Source organism: Archocentrus centrarchus, unplaced genomic scaffold (genome assembly GCF_007364275.1).
Source record: "Archocentrus centrarchus isolate MPI-CPG fArcCen1 unplaced genomic scaffold, fArcCen1 scaffold_82_ctg1, whole genome shotgun sequence".
In the NCBI taxonomy this organism is placed as follows: Eukaryota; Metazoa; Chordata; class Actinopteri; order Cichliformes; family Cichlidae; genus Archocentrus; species Archocentrus centrarchus.
The window spans coordinates 418699-437779 of NW_022060292.1; the positions used below are offsets into that span (position 1 = coordinate 418699).

At 43.3% G+C, this 19081-nt stretch overlaps 3 protein-coding genes across 9 annotated transcripts in view; 2 read left to right on the forward strand and 1 right to left on the reverse strand.

Annotated features, from left to right (window-relative positions):
• Positions 1-4343, forward strand: part of LOC115777858 (complement C5-like) — a 133864-nt gene extending 129521 nt beyond the window's left edge. The window contains exons 53-59 of the mRNA XM_030725869.1: positions 16-90; positions 1812-1917; positions 2892-2975; positions 3065-3154; positions 3348-3440; positions 3838-3976; positions 4049-4343. Coding sequence (XP_030581729.1) covers positions 16-90; positions 1812-1917; positions 2892-2975; positions 3065-3154; positions 3348-3440; positions 3838-3976; positions 4049-4121 — 660 coding nt within the window. The 3' untranslated portion in view covers positions 4122-4343. The remainder of the gene's footprint in view (positions 1-15; positions 91-1811; positions 1918-2891; positions 2976-3064; positions 3155-3347; positions 3441-3837; positions 3977-4048) is intronic.
• A 2350-nt stretch (positions 4344-6693) lies between these two features.
• On the forward strand, positions 6694-13700 carry LOC115777865 (TELO2-interacting protein 2-like). Of its 7 annotated transcripts, none has more exons than XM_030725882.1 (10): positions 6694-6787; positions 7528-9003; positions 9120-9289; positions 9784-9841; positions 10411-10539; positions 10660-10752; positions 10905-11089; positions 11975-12118; positions 12268-12427; positions 13383-13700. In XM_030725882.1, exons 2-10 carry the CDS (start codon positions 8428-8430, stop codon positions 13467-13469), a joined length of 1602 nt encoding a protein of 533 aa, XP_030581742.1. In that variant the 5' UTR covers positions 6694-6787; positions 7528-8427; the 3' UTR covers positions 13470-13700. The 7 variants fall into 7 exon arrangements, with proteins under 7 accessions (XP_030581742.1, XP_030581746.1, XP_030581748.1 ...); XM_030725886.1 differs by having other exon boundaries at positions 8517-9003; XM_030725883.1 differs by having other exon boundaries at positions 6701-7666; positions 8517-9003.
• Positions 13701-13796: 96 nt separating this feature from the next.
• The window catches only part of LOC115777855 (centriolin-like), a 35225-nt gene continuing 29940 nt past the window's right edge, over positions 13797-19081 (reverse strand). The window contains exons 32-36 of the mRNA XM_030725858.1: positions 18841-18931; positions 18479-18753; positions 14989-15069; positions 14583-14645; positions 13797-14409 (exon numbers count right to left, since the gene is read on the reverse strand). Of these exons, the coding sequence (XP_030581718.1) occupies positions 14278-14409; positions 14583-14645; positions 14989-15069; positions 18479-18753; positions 18841-18931 (642 nt within the window). The 3' untranslated portion in view covers positions 13797-14277. The remainder of the gene's footprint in view (positions 14410-14582; positions 14646-14988; positions 15070-18478; positions 18754-18840; positions 18932-19081) is intronic.

Sequence of the window (19081 nt, forward strand, 5' to 3'; positions counted from 1 at the left end):
GTTGCTGCTTTGCAGTTCACGGACCCCATGCAGCCGATCATCTCCCACTACGAGCTCCAGGGAAACACTGTGGTCATTCAGATGGACTCTGTGAGTCACCGAAACACCTCCAGAACCACAACACCAGAACCACACACACACACACACACACTGGTCCTCTGAGCCACAACACCAGAAACACACACAGACATACACCAGTCCACCAGACACAAGCGTTGGAGTGTGAATGTTACAAAGCAAAAGCACTTAGCTTAGTTTCATATGGAAGTGCTTGTGCGAATGGGTGAATGCAAACATGTTGTATAAGCGCTCTGAGTGCTCTATTAGAGTAGAAAAGCTCTATATAAGAACTAGTCCATTTACCAGAACCACACACACGCTGTCTTTTAAAGAATCACTTTCCCATCCTGCGTGTTTTTGCAACTCAATCTCTGGGCAGATAAAAGACGTGATGCTAACAGAAGATAATATAACAGTACAGGATCTTTAAGCACATTCACAGAGGTGTTATAATTTCATATTTTCAAATAACTTCTATCTTTAATTTTAATTTTTATGTTTTCCTAGATATTAAAACTCAAACTCAGCGCTCTGACTCACAGTCAGGTTTGAATAAACAGATGAACCAAAGCCTCGTCAGAGAGTTTGGGATCATAAATTAGAGCAAAAGTTTTCATTTTTATTTCAGTGACTAAAATTTTTTTTTACTACACTTAGTCTTACAATCCCAATTCCAAAAAGTTGGGAGATAAAAACAGTGCAGTGATTTGAGGGCATCACAAACCTGCTTTAATTCACAATCAAGGCAATGAAACGTTTAAACTGAGAAAATGAACAATTTTAAGGAAAATCTGAGCTCATTTTGAATGTGACTTCTCAAAAAATTTGGGATGTAGCAACAAAAGGTATATACGGGTTTGAGAGCAGCATGTGCTCCCATCCAGACGATGTCCTCTTCAGGGAAGACCTTCATATTTCAGCTGATGCTAAACTGCACACTGCAGCTATTCCAGCAGCACGGCTTCGTAGCAGCAGAGTCCAGATGCTGCACTAGCCTGCCTGCAGCCCAGACCTTTGACCAGCTGAGAACATTTGGATAATCAGGAACCCAAAAATAGGGCAAAGCAGACCCAGGACTGCTGAGCAGCTGGAATCCTCCATCAGACAGAACGGGACAACATTCCTGCTCTCCTCAGTTCACATGTTTGCAGACTGTAAAGCAGAGGGGATGCTGCACAGCGTGAGAGATATGTCTTGCTGCCATCAAATTCAAGATGAGCTCATATTATTATTAAAATGGTTTACTTCTTCAGTTAATACATTTCAGGTTTTTAATTTTTTATTGTGAATAAAATCTCTTTTTTATGAGATTTTTATTTACGTTTTGGACAGCGTGCAATGTTTTCAGAGTTGGGGTTATATTTTTGTTTTAGTTTGAATTCATGATAATAACTTTTCCCCTTGAAACAGCTGAACGTGTTGTGTAAGCGCTTTGAGTGCTTAGAGTAGAAAGCTCTATATAAGAACTGGTCCATTTAAGTGATGATTTAGTGAACAATGATTTTCAAGAACACGTCTGTAACTAGAAAGTGCAGGCAGGGTGGAGACAAGTGTCGGGGGGGCGGGGTCAGCTGATGACCACTGAGGTGCACACAGGTGTGAAGTGTAGAGACAAATCTGAAGCTAACTGGAACAGGTTGCTGCCAACCTGATGGATGTTAAGAAGTTAAGGTTTTTTGCCTGTGCCTCTCTTATGATATTGTTTTCCATTTTAAAAGACATGATGATGTAACTTCCTGTCTGGCTGCCAGGTTCCCTCAGACATCTTCCTGTGCATTGACTTCCGGCTCAGGACAACGTTCAAGGTGACTGGAGCCACCAAGTCCCTGGTCAGTGTCACTGAGCCCCAGGACAAAGGTGAGTCTGAGCCTGTCCGCTCATTCAGACAGGAAATATGGACATTTATTTAATTTCTCATAACAAACGAGTCCAAATCTTTAAAAAAAGACCTAAAAATGTCTCTTCAGTTTTTATGTGCTACAGACTCAAATTCAGAGATTGGGCTACAACTCATGAGCACTGAGTATCGCCCCTCAGCTGACTTCCAGAAGTTAGCCAATCAAAAGAAAGTGGGCTTTTAGGGAAACAGGAATTTATCATCCTACATTGAAAAATGACTTGTATAGGGTTGGGGTTGCATTGTTTGAAACACCTTTGTTTGATCATGTACAGATTTGATTTCTCTGCTGAGCCCCTTGAAAATATTACACATCACAGTATTGCAGGTTTGGATCTAGCACAGGGGTATTCAACTCCAGGGCTCAAGAGCCGGTGTCCTGTAGGTTTTAGATGTGTCTCTGCTTCAACACACCTAAGTCAAATATAGAAGTCATTAACAGGACTCTGGAGAACTTGACTGCATACTGAGGAGGTAATTCAGCCATTTGATTCAGGTGTGTCTTCGGCTCTCGAAGACTGGAGTTGAATACCCCTGATCTAGCAGAAGTTACTGAATGTGGTCCTTCAGCCTTCGGTCCTAGAACATCCCAGCATCACTTTCAGCTAAACTGTAAACTCGTCCTGTGGGATGGTGAGACTGAAGCTTTGGGGAAACCAAATGGATGGTGTGTTTATTTTAGAGCTGCTGCACTGTTTGTTTCATTTTAAGCTCTTAATGAAGACTTAAAGCAAAAAAAAGTTCTTGTGGCTTGTTTACATTTGAGAAGGAAAAAGCTTGAAGGAAACTTGTCGTTTCTCCTAAATTATCGACTAAAGTCTCCCAAATTCAGCCTTTGTTCTCAGTGTGGTCCTGGTATGTTACCTCAATCTGTCATTTTTTAAATTGACTTCTAACAGTCGTATTAATGTGCATTTTTTTTTCTCTCTTTCAGGCAGTTTGTGCACAAAGCAGTTCTCCTATGAGCAGCAGGAGCTGCAGCGCCTCTGTTTGGGCGTAGAGTGTCAGTGCATGACAGGTAATGAGCCCTTCTGATTGGCTGAGGTTTCTGTTACCTGGTTGAACTTTTTCATGGACTGTAGCGTGTTTCTGTTTGTTGACGTGTAGCTGCGTGCGCCATCTACAGAGGAGACGTGGACGTGACGCTGACAGCAGATAAACGAACCAACGAGACGTTCCAGCCTCACATCAAATACGGTGAGCTGAGTGAAACCCACGTCTTCCACCGCAGGTCCTCCTTAACCTCCTCCTGCAGGGGGACTTCGTGTATTTGTTTCAGGGCCTCGGTTCAGCCATCGATGCCACATGATTGGAGGCTTGCTGCAGTTGGTTAATGTGTCTCATTGTTTGAAATGAAGCTGAAGTGTTCACATGTTGTTTCCTGCTGCAGCGTACAAGGTGAGTGTGACGTCTTCAGCAGCAGAAGGAGACTTTATGATCTACACAGCCACCGTAGATGAAGTCATTAAGAGCACAAGTAAAGGTGAGCAGCAGCTGGTCTGGGGTGCAGGTTCAAACTGGGTTGACGGACCCAAATGCAGCCCTGCAAGGCTTCTATCTTTGTCTGTCTGCTGTTTCCTGCAGTTTTGCACCGACTAAATGTTCCAACATTCTGAGTTATGAATCAGTGAACTATTTAAAAACATGTTATTTTCATAAAGGAGATGTGTAGCTGTGTTCTGGGTGAAATTTTTACCTTCTTTAGCCTATTTTAGCTCCTGGTTTTGGTTTTTATTTGCTGCCTTTTTCCTGCAGCCAGAGGACTTTCAGCACATCATAGTATTTTCTACTTTAACCTGAGCGGTTAAATGCCAAAAGCTGTTGTTTGAGGTATCAAAGTGAAATCTTCTTCTTCTGTGGTATTTCATCACCTGCTGCAGATTTGGAGGGGGTCAGAGCCGGGACCGTGGTGGACCTGGTGAAGAAGGCCACCTGTAGTGGCATGGATATCCAGAGCAACAAGCAGTACCTGGTAATGGGAGCCAACGGGTCAGAGGTCACGCTCCAGAACAGCTTCAAGTCAGTATCAGTCTCTCTCACCTGTCGCTCTTCCTGATTGGTTGAGACTGAGCTGATGTATTCGTGTTCCAGGTACCGTCTTCCTCTGGACTCTGAGGCCGTGGTGGAGCTGTGGCCGGATGACTGTAGTTCTCCCAAGTGTTAGGACTACATTTCCCACTTGGAGGATTTCACCCTGAACCTGCAGTTAGGCGCCTGCAACTGATTTGTCACTGCACTCTGTGATGTCATACTGAGAGGTGGAGTTTATGGTGAAGCAAATAATTTTTGTATTGTGAGAAATTCTTAGTGGCTCAGAGTCTAAATGTAAATGAATTTGTTGCCTTTTCAGTCATTTCAGAATGTGTCAATAAAAACAAAGAAATTCTCTGTGGTCTGATAAGTGCACACACGCTATTGGTCAATGTGAGAATGATTGCTTAATAAATCCATCCATCCCCGCTTATCCTGTTCAGGGTCACGGGGGGCTGGAGCCTATCCCAGCTGACATAGGGCAAGAGGCAGCATACACCTGTACAGGTCACCAGCCTGTCACAGGGCCAACACAGAGAGACAGACCACACTCTCACTCTCACCTCTGGGCAATTTAGAGTAGCCAGTTAATCTAACCCCAGTAAGTGCATGTCTTTGGACTGTGGGAGGAAGCCGGAGGAAACCTACACAGACACGGGGAGAACATGCAAACACCACACAGAGAGAGAGGGCCAAGGTGGAATCGAACCCAGGCCTTCCAGATGGTGTTCTGTGAAGCAGCAGTGCTAACCACTGCACCACGTACTGCCTTAATAAATGTTACCTTTATTTTGTAAAGAAGGAAAACATTTATTTTGATTTAATTTTATTTTTGAATGAATTGAAAATGAAGCCAAACTCTACGCCAGCTTCTAGCTTTGTTTGAAGTGTGTCGATCAAACCCGAGGACACAAAGTCCCAGAATGCTTAAAGCTTTTTGGACTCAAACAGCTTATCACACACACTCTTTGAGCAGTCTTTTATTGGAAAACTTAGAATTAATGATGTGATCTGTGAAGGTGAAAACATTATTTCAAAATATGTGACACATTTTTATCAAAGATTATACATGACTGACTCAGAAAATGAAGATGACATGAATAGAGAACGGGAAGAGATTTTAATAGCATAGATGATCACTTTAAGTCACTTTGTGATCAAGGAATTAATTTAAAAAGTTCAAGAATCCACTGGATAGATAGCAGATAACAGAGCTCCTGGGAATGATGGTTTAATTAGCAAAGCCTCACCATTCTTAAAGCCAGCGGTTAAATAAGCTGATATACCGGTTACAGTTAGCACTGCTGCGGCACAGTTAGAATACCATCTGGAAGGCCTGGGTTTGATTCCACCTTGGCCCAGGCCTCTCCCTCTCTCTGTGTGGAGTTGATACTATAGGCCATAAATTTATGTTTAAGGTCATTCAACACTTTGGATTTGGGAATTATTTTTAAGAGCCATCATAGAAGGGCTGCAACAGCTCATTTAATCTGGCATGTGGTACAGCTCAGAGATTTGAGGTTAGCCGTGGAAGGTTGTCCTTTAAGCCATTCCTCTTTCTTCTTGTCACACAAATTATGGCAGTGCATATTAAAAAGTTACAATTTCAGGGTATTATAGCCTTAGAAAGAGAATTCAAATTATCACAACTGGCTGATGACAAAGCAATTTTCATCTCTAACCGACATGATGTGAGTAAAACAGCTGCTTGTATCCAGGATTTTTCCTCAGTTTCAGGGCTTAAAATTAATCGGAATAAATCTGGCTTGTTCCTTCTCAAAGATTCTATTCTGTCAGGAATTAATGATATACCTGTTAAAATAGTTAGATATTTGGGAGTGATCACTGAAAAAAAAAAAACAATTGCGTAACTCTTCAAATTTTGCTCCTATGCAAAAAATGTAACGTGGTTGTTTAGAGATCTGTCTTTAAATGGTGGTGTTATTGTCGAAGGCTGAAAGAATCTCCACATCTGTTTGTTTCTTTATCATTAGAAATGCCCAAAGAGCTATCTAAAAAGTTAGACAAAATTTTATTACATTTTATATGGACAAATGAAAGCCATTGTTTAAAAATATATCCTCCTCGGCCTGTGCTTCAAGCATTCTGACAGGTAGTGTGATTCATTGGTGTTGATTCATTTAAACTAACATATTCATCCTGCTGTAACCGGGTTTCTGTAAGGCAGAATAAATCAATTTGTTGATCAATTTACAACATTACATTAGGAAAACTGGACAAATAATTAAACTTAAAGAGAAGGACATTATAGTATGTTTTGAGGACAAAGACGTCACCTACTTCATCCAACTTCTGCTGCTCGTAGGAAAATTTCATATTCATAAAACCAGACAGACACCAAACCAACCAGTAACGTTTGCAATACACCACAATTAAAGAACTGGAGAATACAAAGGCAATTAAAACCAATCATATTCTGGACAAATTTCATTTCAATTAGTAACTTCATAATATATTTACTTTGTATATCGTTATTTTGTTATTTTTTTTTATATTCCTCTAATTTTATTTATTCATTTGTTTTCTTTTATGTAACCCTGGCATTACGATGTTCCGTATATACTTGTTAATAACGTTTGAAGCGCCGCCTGCAGCGCCCAAGAAGGCTGCAGGAGGAGGCGGAAGGAACCTTTCATATGGAGCTCGTACCCAGCCGGAAGACTTGTGCAGACACACCGTCCGTTCTCCTGAATAGTCAGCAGGTGCTGATAAACACGCGGCGGCTTTTCTGAATTTAAATCTACTTCCGTGTCAGTGAGGACCGAAGGCTGCTCTCAGGTCAGTTTCACATAAAAGGTTTTCAGATAAAAATCGTTTCTTTTATCTGTTAATCAGGCCGTTTCCGGTGTGAGCCTCAGGTGAGGTTTGGATTAAACAGGTAAAAGCGGTCAGAAACCACGTGTGGATGATTCTGGTTGGAGGCCGTCCGTAGTGGTGGAGAAGCGCACGTAGCACAAATGCCGGTGACGACGTCAGCCGCTTGCGTAGGTTGCATCATAGCGCTGCACAGGTGACCCTCAGTCAGATACCTGGTGGGACCGCAGGTGTGTTTCTCCTGCAGGAAGCCAGATTAAGGTGAGCATGCGGACACGTCGGGGTTCATGTCCGCGCGGTGCACACGCTGCGCGTGACTGTTTGTAATCATAGACAGGTGTGTGCACGCACCTGTGCAGGAACCGTAAGTGCAATGATGTTTAATGACCGGATAAAAACAGGGAGGCAGAGTGTGGGTGTGGGCTTCATCAGTGGCGGAATGTTCGGCACACTAACCTACTGAAACTCGTCATGAACAGCTGACGTTACTCCGCTGCTGGCAGAAACGAGGAAGAAATCCTAAATTTATTCCAGATGCCCTGAGATTCCCGTTTCCAGCAGCTGGAGGGCAGAAGAACCACAGACATGGAGGAGGTGTGAGCTAAATGTGAGCACAGCTGTGCTCACATTTAGCTCACACCTCCTCAGAGGAAGAGCCCCCTCCCTTTCTCCCTCCAATCACAGAGCTCCTTTCATGGCTGCAGGAGGAGCTGAATGGTTCTCCTTAATCTTGCTCCCTGATCTGCCTGTCAACATGACAGCAGGAATGCTGTACAGCAGATGTCCTCTCACCTGAGGAGCATCAGCCTGAACCTGGATGAAGATGAAGGTAACATTCAGCAGGTTTGGATGGTTTTAAACAACATTCTAGAGATCAGACCTGCTGCCACAGACCACACCTCCTCCATCATTCAGCTCCAAGTTCCTTTGTCCTGTTCAGGTTAATGTCTCTGAGGCAGGTCCATCACGCTGAGGCTGTTAATAAATTAAGTGTGACTTAAAAATGCTGTGAGAGCTGTGACGGAGCTCAGGATTCCTGAACCTGTGACTCAGTGTTGTAGCTCACCTGTGTCAGGTGTAGAAAGGGAAGGCTGGTATTAAAGTAGCAGTGAGCATTCCCTTTCATAACACCTGCATGGGTGGAGAGTGTTTTCTAACTCACCTGTTGAAATTGAGGCCTGGGGTCACTTCTAGCCTCAGAGCACCAAGCTGGCAGCAGCCACAGTTAAACCTGTGGCTAATGAAGAGTAGCGAGTTAATGATATGTTTTGTACTAAAGCCCCGAGGCCTGTGTTGAGCAAAGGGGGCGTGTCCAAATGAATCGTGTGCCGAAGCTGAAAAAGACACGGGAAACATCTAGTTTTACAATACCTCAAATGGAGATTTTGGCATAATTATTCCTGAATTATGCTAAAAGATCTGCCTGTCAACATGCAACATAACAGCAGGAATGCTGTACAGCAGATGTCCTGCACTTCTAAATGTGCTGTTAAACGGGGCTTTGTGTGAATCAGTTGGCGGGAAAGATTCGACACATTCACGGGGCCTTATCCTACCGTCACTAGCGGGAGTTGGGAGCTGGGGAATGTGCAGGATATCAGAATATGTGGGATCTGCTTCAAAATGAAAGCTGGTTGGGGGAGGAAGAGTTGAATAGGATGATGTTTTCCCTCTTCTTTCTCCATCTCTCCAGGATGGAGCTCGCCTCTTTACTTCACGACCTCCATCTCTCCACCTCCTCAGAGGAAGAGCCCCTTCCCTTTCTCCCTCCAATCACAGAGCTCCTTTCACGGCTGCAGGAGGAACTGAATGGTTCTCCTGAATCCTGCTCCCTGATTGGTCGTGTGGAGCAGCTCTTTCTGGCGGCAGATCCTAATTGGCTGTTCTCTCCAGCTAGTCAGGATGGTGGGTGGGCAGAGCTTAAAGCGGCATATGCCTCTCTGATCAGTGCTCTGATTGGCTGTGCTGCTCTGCCGCTCTGTGATGATGACTGCAGCCCTCTGAGTGTGGCAGCCTATAAGAGCATCCCAGCACGGGCCACAGCGGTGTGCACCGCTCTCACAGCACTGCTAAGAACTCTGGGAGATTGGGAGAAAGGGGTTGGGACCAGAAAAGGGGCAACCAGTCTGCTAATTGCTGTTGCTCCACCCATCTGTGTGTTTGCTGTCACACATTTCCAGGTAAGTCTGCAAACATCAAATATGCACCTGTGCTACATACCTGCTTCTTGTCTGACCCTGTGATGCATTTACTGACTGTCAGTTTATTTGAGTTCTGGTGTGTTTATGTTTGTCAGGATCAGGTGTGGACCAGCACCGCCTCCAGAGCGGCAGCACAGCACTTGCAAGAGGCGCTGCTGAGTGCAGGAGGATGGAGAGACTCCGCCCACCTACTGATGGGGGATACAGAGGAGAGCAGAGGGATTCTGGGAGAAATCCTGCACATTCTGCAGCCTCAGCTCACCAAGTGAGTGAGTGTGTGTGTACTTTCATTACTGGGGGGAATAGCCTCTGATGTGACACCCACACTGAGGACTTTGGCCTGTTCCTCACAGAGAAAATGCCAGGACAGGTTCCTTTATGTCTGATTGGTATGACTCTCCAAAAAAATGTCATCGTGTAGACCAGGATCTCTGAAATATGAGTGCCAGTACTCTGGGGCTCCACCCAGTGAACATACTGTAGTGCAAATAAAAGTCTGATGAAGCAGTCTTCTGATTGGGTAAAATTGGATTCTTGTGATTAACTGTTTTTTTTTTTTATGAAATCAAAAACATACCTCAGAATGGGTCTCACACATTCATATTCAGGTTTTTTATTTGAATATGAAATAAATACTAAAGTTAGTTATAACATTTGTATTGCTCTTTTTTTATTTTTGAAAATATTAAAATATCTCAACTGTGTGTGTGTGTGTGTGTGTGTGTGTGTGTGTGTGTGTGTGTGTGTGTGTGTGTGTAGGGACGCATGGCAGCGCTGTGAAGCCATGAAGCTGGTGTTTGCCTGGACTCTCCTGCAGGTCAGGTTCTTTCATTCACACTCAGGTCATGAACCAAGGAGATCTTATTGTTTATTGAGATAAATCTATATTTGAGGTCAGCAGGAGCCAGGTCCCACTTCAGAGTCCTCGTGATTATTTGTATTTTGGTTGATTATGTTTTGATCACCCCTTGCTTACCTGTGAAGATGGTACTGTCTGTACAGGTGAGACTAGGAAGGCGGAAGTATAAGGACAGTTGTGAGGCTGCGTTTCATTCAGGTCTTTTATTTGGTGTTTTTTTTGTGAAATGCTGTCTCTCTCATTCACATGTGCCTCTTCAACATCCCTTCAGCTTTCATGTAGGAACTATTTCCTTTCTACTGTCTTCATCCACCAACTGTATTACTACACAGGAGGAAGCATCAAAACCGGACAGGATGTAAACATCAGTAGCACCCCTCCCATCTCGCTGCATGTTTCTTATGGTTGGCGGATGTATACAGTGGGCAGAAAGTAGTTCCTTCACTTAACAGTGAGGTTAGAGCTGATCGACCCACCAGGTAACCATCAGTCTCAGGTGTTCTTTCTTTACCTGTGTGTTGGTGCAGGTGACCCGCCCCTCTCTCTCACCTCACCTTCCCCACCTCCTGCCCCCCTCCCTCCTCTTCAGTGACCACCACAGACCAGAAAACTGCATGCTGGGAGTTCGCTGTCTGCACCACATCGTGCTCAATACGGTGATAACATACACACACAAACACACACACACACACAAGTGTAAAGTCTGTAGTGTTTTACAATGAGGATGACTGTGTGTGTGTGTGTGTGTGTGTGTGTGTGTGTGTGTGTGTGTGTAGCCTGCTGCAGAGCTGCGTCAGTTCAACAGAGCAGAGGTTCTTTATCAGGCTTTATTCAAACACCTGTACACGACCGAGGCCGCTGTCATCCAGGTAACACATACACACACACACACACTCTCTCTCTCTCTCTCTCTCTCTCTCTCCTCTCTCTCTCTCTCTCTCTCTCTCTCTCTCTCTCTGAGGACTCAAAGGACATCTCACTAACCCCCCCCCCCCCCGCCTCCCCCCCCCCCCGGTGTCAGCTCGTCCTCGCCTGCCTTTTGGACCTGCTGCTGATTTTGGAGAAGCCCCCCTCCTGCTCCTCCTCCCGCAGGAAGCCCTGTCGCCATGACGATGTGCTGCGTCTGATCCTGACCCACATGGAGGCGGAGAATAAGGTTGTGCTACGGCGCGTCTATGCCGCCGCTCTGCCGGCGTACATTGCCAGGTGCGTTTGATTTTCACTCCATTTTAAATAAAATGAGACCTGTGGTTCAAAAAAAACATGGAAACATCACAATATCATTATAAACAATGATAAAAAATCATTAAAAAATATTTGTTTAAATGTCAATATGTTAAATAATTTATTGTACGAAATACCACTGATGTATTTTGTTGATAGTTATGAGATAGTTAAAATGTATACATTCTAAAATGATCATTTATTGTTATATTTAATTGTTTTTTGTAAATTACACATTTGTTTTGATAATTATTGTTATGATTGACAAACTATCAATGTGATGATTTGTACTTTTGTAATAAAAAATATATAAATTCCCTACTCGCCCTGTGGGGCCTGGGAGCTTGAGGGTCCTTCGCAGTGTCTTAGCTTGTCCTGCGACTGCTTCCACATCTTCATCACATCTAGCTTATTAATCCTTAATAAATAAATAAAAAATTTTTCATTTTGCCACATGATGGACTCAGCCGTCATTAAAACAGAAAATATGAATCAGATGTTGATGTTTACAGACACACTTTGGGTTAAAGAGCAGCTTGTTGGTGTTCTGCCTGCACAGCAGGGGGCGCCGCCGTTTCAATCTGATCTCAGATTTTGGATGTTTTCCAGTTGCAGGCCTTTGTTGTTTTTTTTTTTGTTTTATTTTTTAAATTAATCTACAGCTGCTGATCATCAGATTCATTAATGTTTTGATTAATAACATCAGCAGCTGTGACTGACTGAAGTCTGAAGTCAAGTAGACTTGAATAAACGGTTTAAGTTACCAGAAAAACAGAAAAGATTTTTTAGAGGAGAAAAGTGAAACAACAGAGGAGACGTGTTTTAGTTGTTTCAGTGTGCGCTTGTTTTGTGTGTGGCGGCATGCAGGATGGGCGTGGCAGTGTGCAGACACCTGCGGCGGCTGGAGCGGGTGGTGCTCGGGTACCTGGAGGTCAGAGATCCACCTGAGGAGACAACCCGGCTGAAGATGCTGGAGGCGCTGCAGAAGACGGCCAGAGCGGCATGGCCACGGTAACCACGCACACACGCACGCTGAGCCTCGCGGCACAGATGTGAGTTTGAGGCTTTTGTTGGTTTGCTGTGTTGATTATTGATGCTGAAGACGGCGCTCAGAGCGTTCCGTGCGACTCACCGTCAGGCTTACGCGTTTCTCTCCTCAGGATGCAGTGTCGCGTCAACGCGTTGCTCCGTTGCTTGTTGCGGCTGCTGGTTGACGTCTCCTCGGACACAGACCTCTGTGATTCGCTCAAACAGCAGCTGATGGATCAAAGCGCCGCCTGCATCCGGCTGCTGGATGCCTGCTCGCATGGAAGCGTGCAGGTGAGTCACCTGCTGTATCGGCAGGCTGGATGAGCTCAGATTATAATCCCAAAAATATCTCTAAATTTTCTCTGTTTTACACGCTGCTCTCAGCTGTTTTTATTTTTTTCATTTTATCTTGATTTTGACAACCTGCCGGCATAAAGAAGGCCCAAAGTAATCTGAGTAATTTCAGCAGATTATTTATTCTGTGTATAAATGATTCACTTTAAAGGTGTAAGAATAATAAAATCTTTATTCATAAAGGGAATCTGGTGATCAGAGTACAAAATGTTTACAAAGAGAAAATAAAACCAGTTAAAAGATCCATGAAATGAGTGATGAAAGAAATGAAAAATTAATAAATAAAAACAACAAAATTTAACAGACAGAAAAATGAATTGGAGCCACAAAAACAGCTTAGTCGGATTTTAACCCGTAAATGATCGACTGTAAAACCAAACACAGACCTTTGGATCCACATTTGAAAAAATAAATAATTTTATATTAGAAAAATATGATGTCCCATGAATTTGTGGATTTTCTTTGGCAACTGATTTTCATGTTAGCCATCAGAAGTATTTTTCTCAGTATGTTACACTCAAAAAATTAAGGTAATGCTTGATTAAACTGAAGTGACTACGACTGTGTATATTTAATACATAATTATTACATAATTTAACAGCTACCTTAGATATTTTCTCCGTGCAGAAATCAAGTTTCCTCAGGTGTGTTTTACATTGAAGATTCAGCCTCTTATTTTCAAAGTTTTGTCCCTGCTAAACATCTGGCCCCGCCCCTTCCTGTCTCATGTTCCTCTGATGAACTCACCCTCCTTCATCTTGGAAAGCTGCTGTCCAACATGAAGAAGGTGGAGGCTATGTGCTGGAGGCAGCAAACTGTGGTGATAAATAACTGATCAGTGCAAAGTTTTGATCGTACCCAGAAATCTAAACTAATCTAATCTGTCTCTTAGCACCTTCTCCAGGAGGTCGACAGCAGCTGCTGCAGCCCTGAAGTACTTGGTTGCCTAGCTACAGTGACTGCGATGACTGACAGGTGATGCTGTGCGCCTGGAGGCGGAGCTTTAAGATGCAGCGCCAGCAGCACGTCTCAGGATGTAATCTGGATACAGGAAGTTTGATGCAGACGTGTTTGGTCCTGATGAAGCACAGCTGAACTCTGGGAACTCAGGTCTGCGAGCGTGAAAGAGAAAAACTCATCCATTAGGATGTCACCATGGCAACCAAGAAACGGCACTTTGGATGTGGCACCCGGGGTTTTTTTTTTTTTAAAGCCATTAATCATTATCAGTGATTAAACTCTGGCTCTCTCCCACAGTGTGTCTTTGTTCCTGCCCCCCCCCCCCCCCCCCCCCCCCCGAGCCTGGTCTCTCTTCTCTGTAATTATTGTACCTTACAATATAAAGCACCTCAAGGCAGCTGTTGCTGTGATTTCTGTATATATAAAATTGAATTTGAGAATTTCTGAGGAACAAAATGACAATTTTATGAGAGAAATCGAGACGGTTTGAGTCTGTGGTCACTGCACACAGCTGCTTCAAATTTGGGATCATATAAAAATTATCAGAACTCCAACATCACGTCGTTCCAATCACATCATGAAGGCAGCCGACCTCTGACCTGCACTAACAGTGCACTGACTGCACGCGCAGACTGGAGCTGTTTAAAAACGTGCTGTTGGTGTCCTGATGAGTTCAAATATGTGAATTTTTTTCCAACTCAACTTTGAAAACTGGAGCAACTCGATACACTGACTAAAACACTCAAACTAATTTGTTTCTTTTTTGTAAATTTCACTCATTTTAGATGGCGTGTGAGTGTGTGTCTGTCAGTGTGTGTCTGTGTGCGTTATGTAGTGTGTGTGATCAGCGAGTCGAGCCGGTCCACGCTGGTCTTCAGTCCTCGTAAAGTCTCCTCAGTCTCGAGTCGTCTCACTTTCAGATTCTCCTGCTGGCTCCGTAAACTGCAGCGCAGACGAGCCTCCAACACACACACACACACACACACACTTCACTCGTCTTATCAAACAGAAATCAGAGACAAACTGCTCTCCTGGTTTGGTGGATGTTTGTGTCTTAAAATAAGTCAGGTCTGAGGTCGTGCTCCTCTCTGTATCTGAATCACTTACTGATCAATAAAGGTGATCGGTTTACCTTCAGCCGGTCCTCGTGTTGCCTCAGTTTTTCTCTCTGCAGCTCGGCCCTCCACTTCTCCTCCTGAACACATACAGAGGAAACAAACTGCTGAAACCAGGAGGTTATATTCATTTTTAATCTTAAAATCCTAACATACAGAAAAAGGGTTTTTTTTTCCACTGCTGTGCATGAAGCTAAGGTTGTGTGTCTGAGCCTCTCCGTGCTTCACTCTCACTGACAGATGTTCACAAACGTCGCTCAGAGCGAAGAACCATCAGAAACTCTGCTGGTTCAGCTTTTCAGGGGATTTCAAATGAAATCAGAGCACTGATATAAAATCATATCCGGTGTCCATATCTGATCTTCTCAGTTTGAGTTAAATGATTTTTGGTCTGTTTGGTGGAAGGCTTTAATGAGGACTTACCTCAGTGCTGAAAGCTGATCTCAGACCAGTTGTGGACAGATAGAAAGACTCCTCCTCCTCTGAGGACACCTCACTGCTCTCCTTCACAAATACACATTACAGAGCGTGCTCAGTGAGGGGACATCTTGAAATTTCCTACACTAAAGTGTGTGTGTGTGTTTGGAGTCATTCATGACTGATGTTTCCAGCTGTTTCACAAAAAACCTTCAACCTCTGGATCAACTTCACGGCCTCACTGGATTTGTGGGACTCAAATGTCTTCAGAGCGCCTCTTCCTCTTTTTTAACAAAAGATTAGGCAAACATAAAACTAGCCATCCTGCGGATGGTTGTCAGATGTTAGTAATGTAGGGATGGTTACTGGAAGACGCATAAACATAAATGATCAGCTGGTGGCTTGTGTAGACCTGAATTGGACCGCCATAGAAATAATTTTTGCAAATTATCATCTCATGATTGGAAGCTGCCTTTAAGCTGAAAATTCAAAGGATTGTTAAATGAAGAACCCTGAACAGATTCCTGTGGAAGAAGCTGCATCACGTCTAGTTTAGATCTTATTAGGACACCAGGTGGCGGCCTTCCCTGTTTTGGACACCTGCCAACACATGAACAAGATCAATGTTAAAATGTTCTCCCTTCAAAAATATCCCTTTATCACAATTTGCACTGCATATTATGCAAGAAGAAGATTATAATTGAAACGTGTGCTTTCATGCGCTGCGGACGATGACCTTCATGTTTCCCTTTTATTTTATAGAAGATATTTTATGATGATATATTATGGATTACACAGCAGTGGGGAATAAGTTTTATTACAGTAGAAGTCTTTCTGTAGTGCTGTAACTAAGTTTAAGGATCTAATTCCTTCATTGTTATGCTCTTCAGTGCCAACACAGTACAGAGCAGCTACCTAAACTCTGCTCCCAGTGAGGTCGATTATCTCGTCAATAGTTTTACATCCTCACTGCGTATAACTTTGGATACTGTGGCTCCTCTGAAAAGGAAAGCTTCAAATCAGAAGTGCCTGACTCCGTGGTATAATTCACAAACGCACAGCTTAAAGCAGATAACCCAAAAGCTGGAGAGGGAATGGGGTCTCACTAAATTAGAAGATGCTCATTTAGCCTGGAAAACGAGTTTGTTGCTCTATAAAAAAGCCCTCCGTAAAGCTAGGACATCTTACTATTCATCATTAATTGAAGAAAATAAGAACAACCCCAGGTTTCTTTTCAGCACTGTAGCCAGGCTGACAAAGAGTCAGAGCTCTGTAGAGCCGAGTATTCCTTTCACTTTAACTAGTAGTGACTTCATGGATTTCTTTACAAATAAAATTTTAGACATTAGAGAAAAAATTATTCATAACCATCTCAAAGATTTATCTTCATGTTCGGCTGCTTTCAGCACTGCTGGTATTTGTTTAGACTCTTTTGCTCCAGTTGATCTTTCAGAGTTAACTTCAATAGTTACTTCCTCCAAACCAGCAACATGTTTGTTAGATCCCATTCCTACTAGACTGTTCAAAGAAGTCTTTCCAATTATTGATGCTTCAATCTTAAAAATGATCAATCAGTCTTTATTAGTTGGCTATGTACCACAGACCTTCAAGGTGGCTGTAATTAAACCTCTGCTTAAAAAGCCATCACTTGACCCAGCTGTCTTAGCTAATTATAGGCCAATCTCCAACTTTCCTTTTCTCTCAAAGATTCTTGAAAGAGTAGTTGTAAAACAGCTAACTGATCATCTGCAGAGGAACGGTTTATTTGAACAGTTTCAGTCAGGTTTCAGAATTTACTGCTTATAAATTAAGAGAAAACTGAAGTTCTTCTATTCAGCCCCATAAATCTTAGAAACATGGTGTCTAACCAGATACTTACTGTGGATGGCATTACTTTGGCCTCCAGTAACACTGTGGGAAATCTTGGAGTCATTTTTGAGCAGGATATGTCCTTCAATGCACATATTAAACAAATATGTAGGACCGCTTTTTTGCATTTGCGCAATATTTCTAAAATTAGAAACATCCTTTCTCAGAGTGATGCTGAAAAGCTAATTCATGCATTTATTACTTCTAGGGTGGACTATTGTAATTCATTATTATCATGCTGTCCTAAAAGCTCCCTGAAAAGCCTTCAGCTGATCCAAAATGCTGCAGCTAGAGTACTGACAGGGACTAGAAAGAGAGAGCAGATTTCTCCCATATTGGCTTCTCTTCATTGGCTCCCTGTTAAATCTAGAATTGAATTTAAAATCCTTCTCCTCACATACAAGGTCTTGAATAATCAGGCACCATCTTATCTCAAAGACCTCATAGTACCATATCCCCCAACAGAGCACTTCACTCTCAGACTGCTGGCTTACTTGTGGTTCCTAGGATACTTAAGAGTAGAATGGGAGGCAGAGCCTTCAGCTTTCAGGCCCCTCTTCTGTGGAACCAGCTCCCAGCTTGGATTCAGGAGACCCTCTCTATTTTTAAGATTAGGCTTAAAACTTTCCTTTATGATCAAGCTTATAGTTAGGGCTGGATCAGGTGACCCTGAACCCTCCCTTAGTTATGCTGCTATAGGCCTAGTCTGCTGGGGGGGTTCACATAATGCACTGTTTCTTCTCATTCACCTTATTTACTTTGTTTATACTCCACTCTGCATTTAATCATTAATTGATATTAATCTCTGGCTCTCTTCCACAGCATGTCTTTCTCTCCCCTCAGCCCAACCGGTCGCAGCAGATGACTGCCCCTCCCTCAGCCTGGTTCTGCTGGAGGTTTCTTCCTGTTAAAAGGGAGTTTTTCCTTTCCACTGTCGCCAAGTGCTTGCTCATAGGGGGTCGTTTTGACTGTTGGGTTTTCTCTGTATTATTGTAGGGTCTTTACCCACAATACAAAGCGCCTTGAGGCGACAGTTTGTTGTGACTTGGCGCTATATAAATAAAATTGAATTGAAATTGAATTGATGTGTGATGCTGAAGAGAAAGGACCTTTAAAGTTATCTCCATACTTTTCTAGGCACAGAAAAGTCTGATACTTTATCTGCAGTTATTTTGGTCGGATGCAATGAATTGTACCTGTTCAGGTACCATCAAGGCAAGATTCAAAGAACTGCTGAGCAGCACGTCTTTGACTCTTGCACTGGTGGTACCTGTAACTGGTACCACCGAAGCAAGAATCCATTTCCCGACTAGCAGACGACCGGTGCCGCTGCCTCAGTGAACAGTGGACTTCCAGGGGATGGGTCCAAAGTACTGCCTGTACTGCTACACCAGTGACAATGTCAGCAAATCATTTTTACATAAAATCTGGTATAAGGAAACTTCTGAGTAATTTTAACCTTCTTATGTTGACGTGTATGATCTGACACCAAGATGCTTCAGGAAGTTTGGGTCTAGCTTCCATTGAATGGATAATAGGATTCATCAAATGAGTATTTCTGCAGATTTCCTGGATCTGAAGTTCTTTGCTGCCGTTTTACTGCTCTGATGAACTTTTGTTTCCTTACCTGGTTTTTATGAAGCACCTCCTCTTTCACACAAAGCTCCTCCTCTTTCATTTGTAGCTCCTCCTCTCTATGTTGCAGCTCCTCCGCCTGCTCTTTTAGCCCCTCCTCCTTCACTTGTAGCCCTTCTGTCTGCTGTTTTAGCTCCTCCTCCTTCAATTGTAACCCATCCTTTTTCTGTTTTAGCTCCTCCCCTCTCTGCTGTAGTTCCTCCCACTGTTTTTCCAACTCCTCCTCCTTGCGGTGCAGTCGTTTCTCTCTCTTACGCAGCTCCCCACCTGATCGTTCAGAACCAATCAATGAGAACTTCATTTATTTGAGCTCAGACAAAGTGGATGTTGGATATTTGGGGAGAAATCACTGACTGAGCCAGTCCAGCTGCAGCTGTTGTTCGCTCAGTTGGCGCCCCCTGTCCTCCATCTCACTCACTGCAGCTTTAACATCATCCAACGCAGTCTGAGAAAGAGACAAGCAGAGAGAGGAAACCTTTGATTGGCTGATATATTTTTAGACAATGAAAACAGGATGAATTCTGCTGCACAGCTAACAGGTTATTAAGTGAATTGTATGTGTGTACTCTGAGGATGTGACACCTGTGTCTGAATT

Bases quoted from the DNA above. Each gene is read 5' to 3' on its own strand.
- LOC115777865 (XM_030725882.1), top strand. From the start codon at position 8,428: ATGTGGGATCTGCTTCAAAATGAAAGCTGGTTGGGGGAGGAAGAGTTG. The intron at 9,842-10,410 runs GTCAGGTTCTTT...GTGTTGGTGCAG, and splicing joins TTGCCTGGACTCTCCTGCAG to GTGACCCGCCCCTCTCTCTC. The intron at 11,090-11,974 runs GTGCGTTTGATT...GGCGGCATGCAG, and splicing joins CTGCCGGCGTACATTGCCAG to GATGGGCGTGGCAGTGTGCA.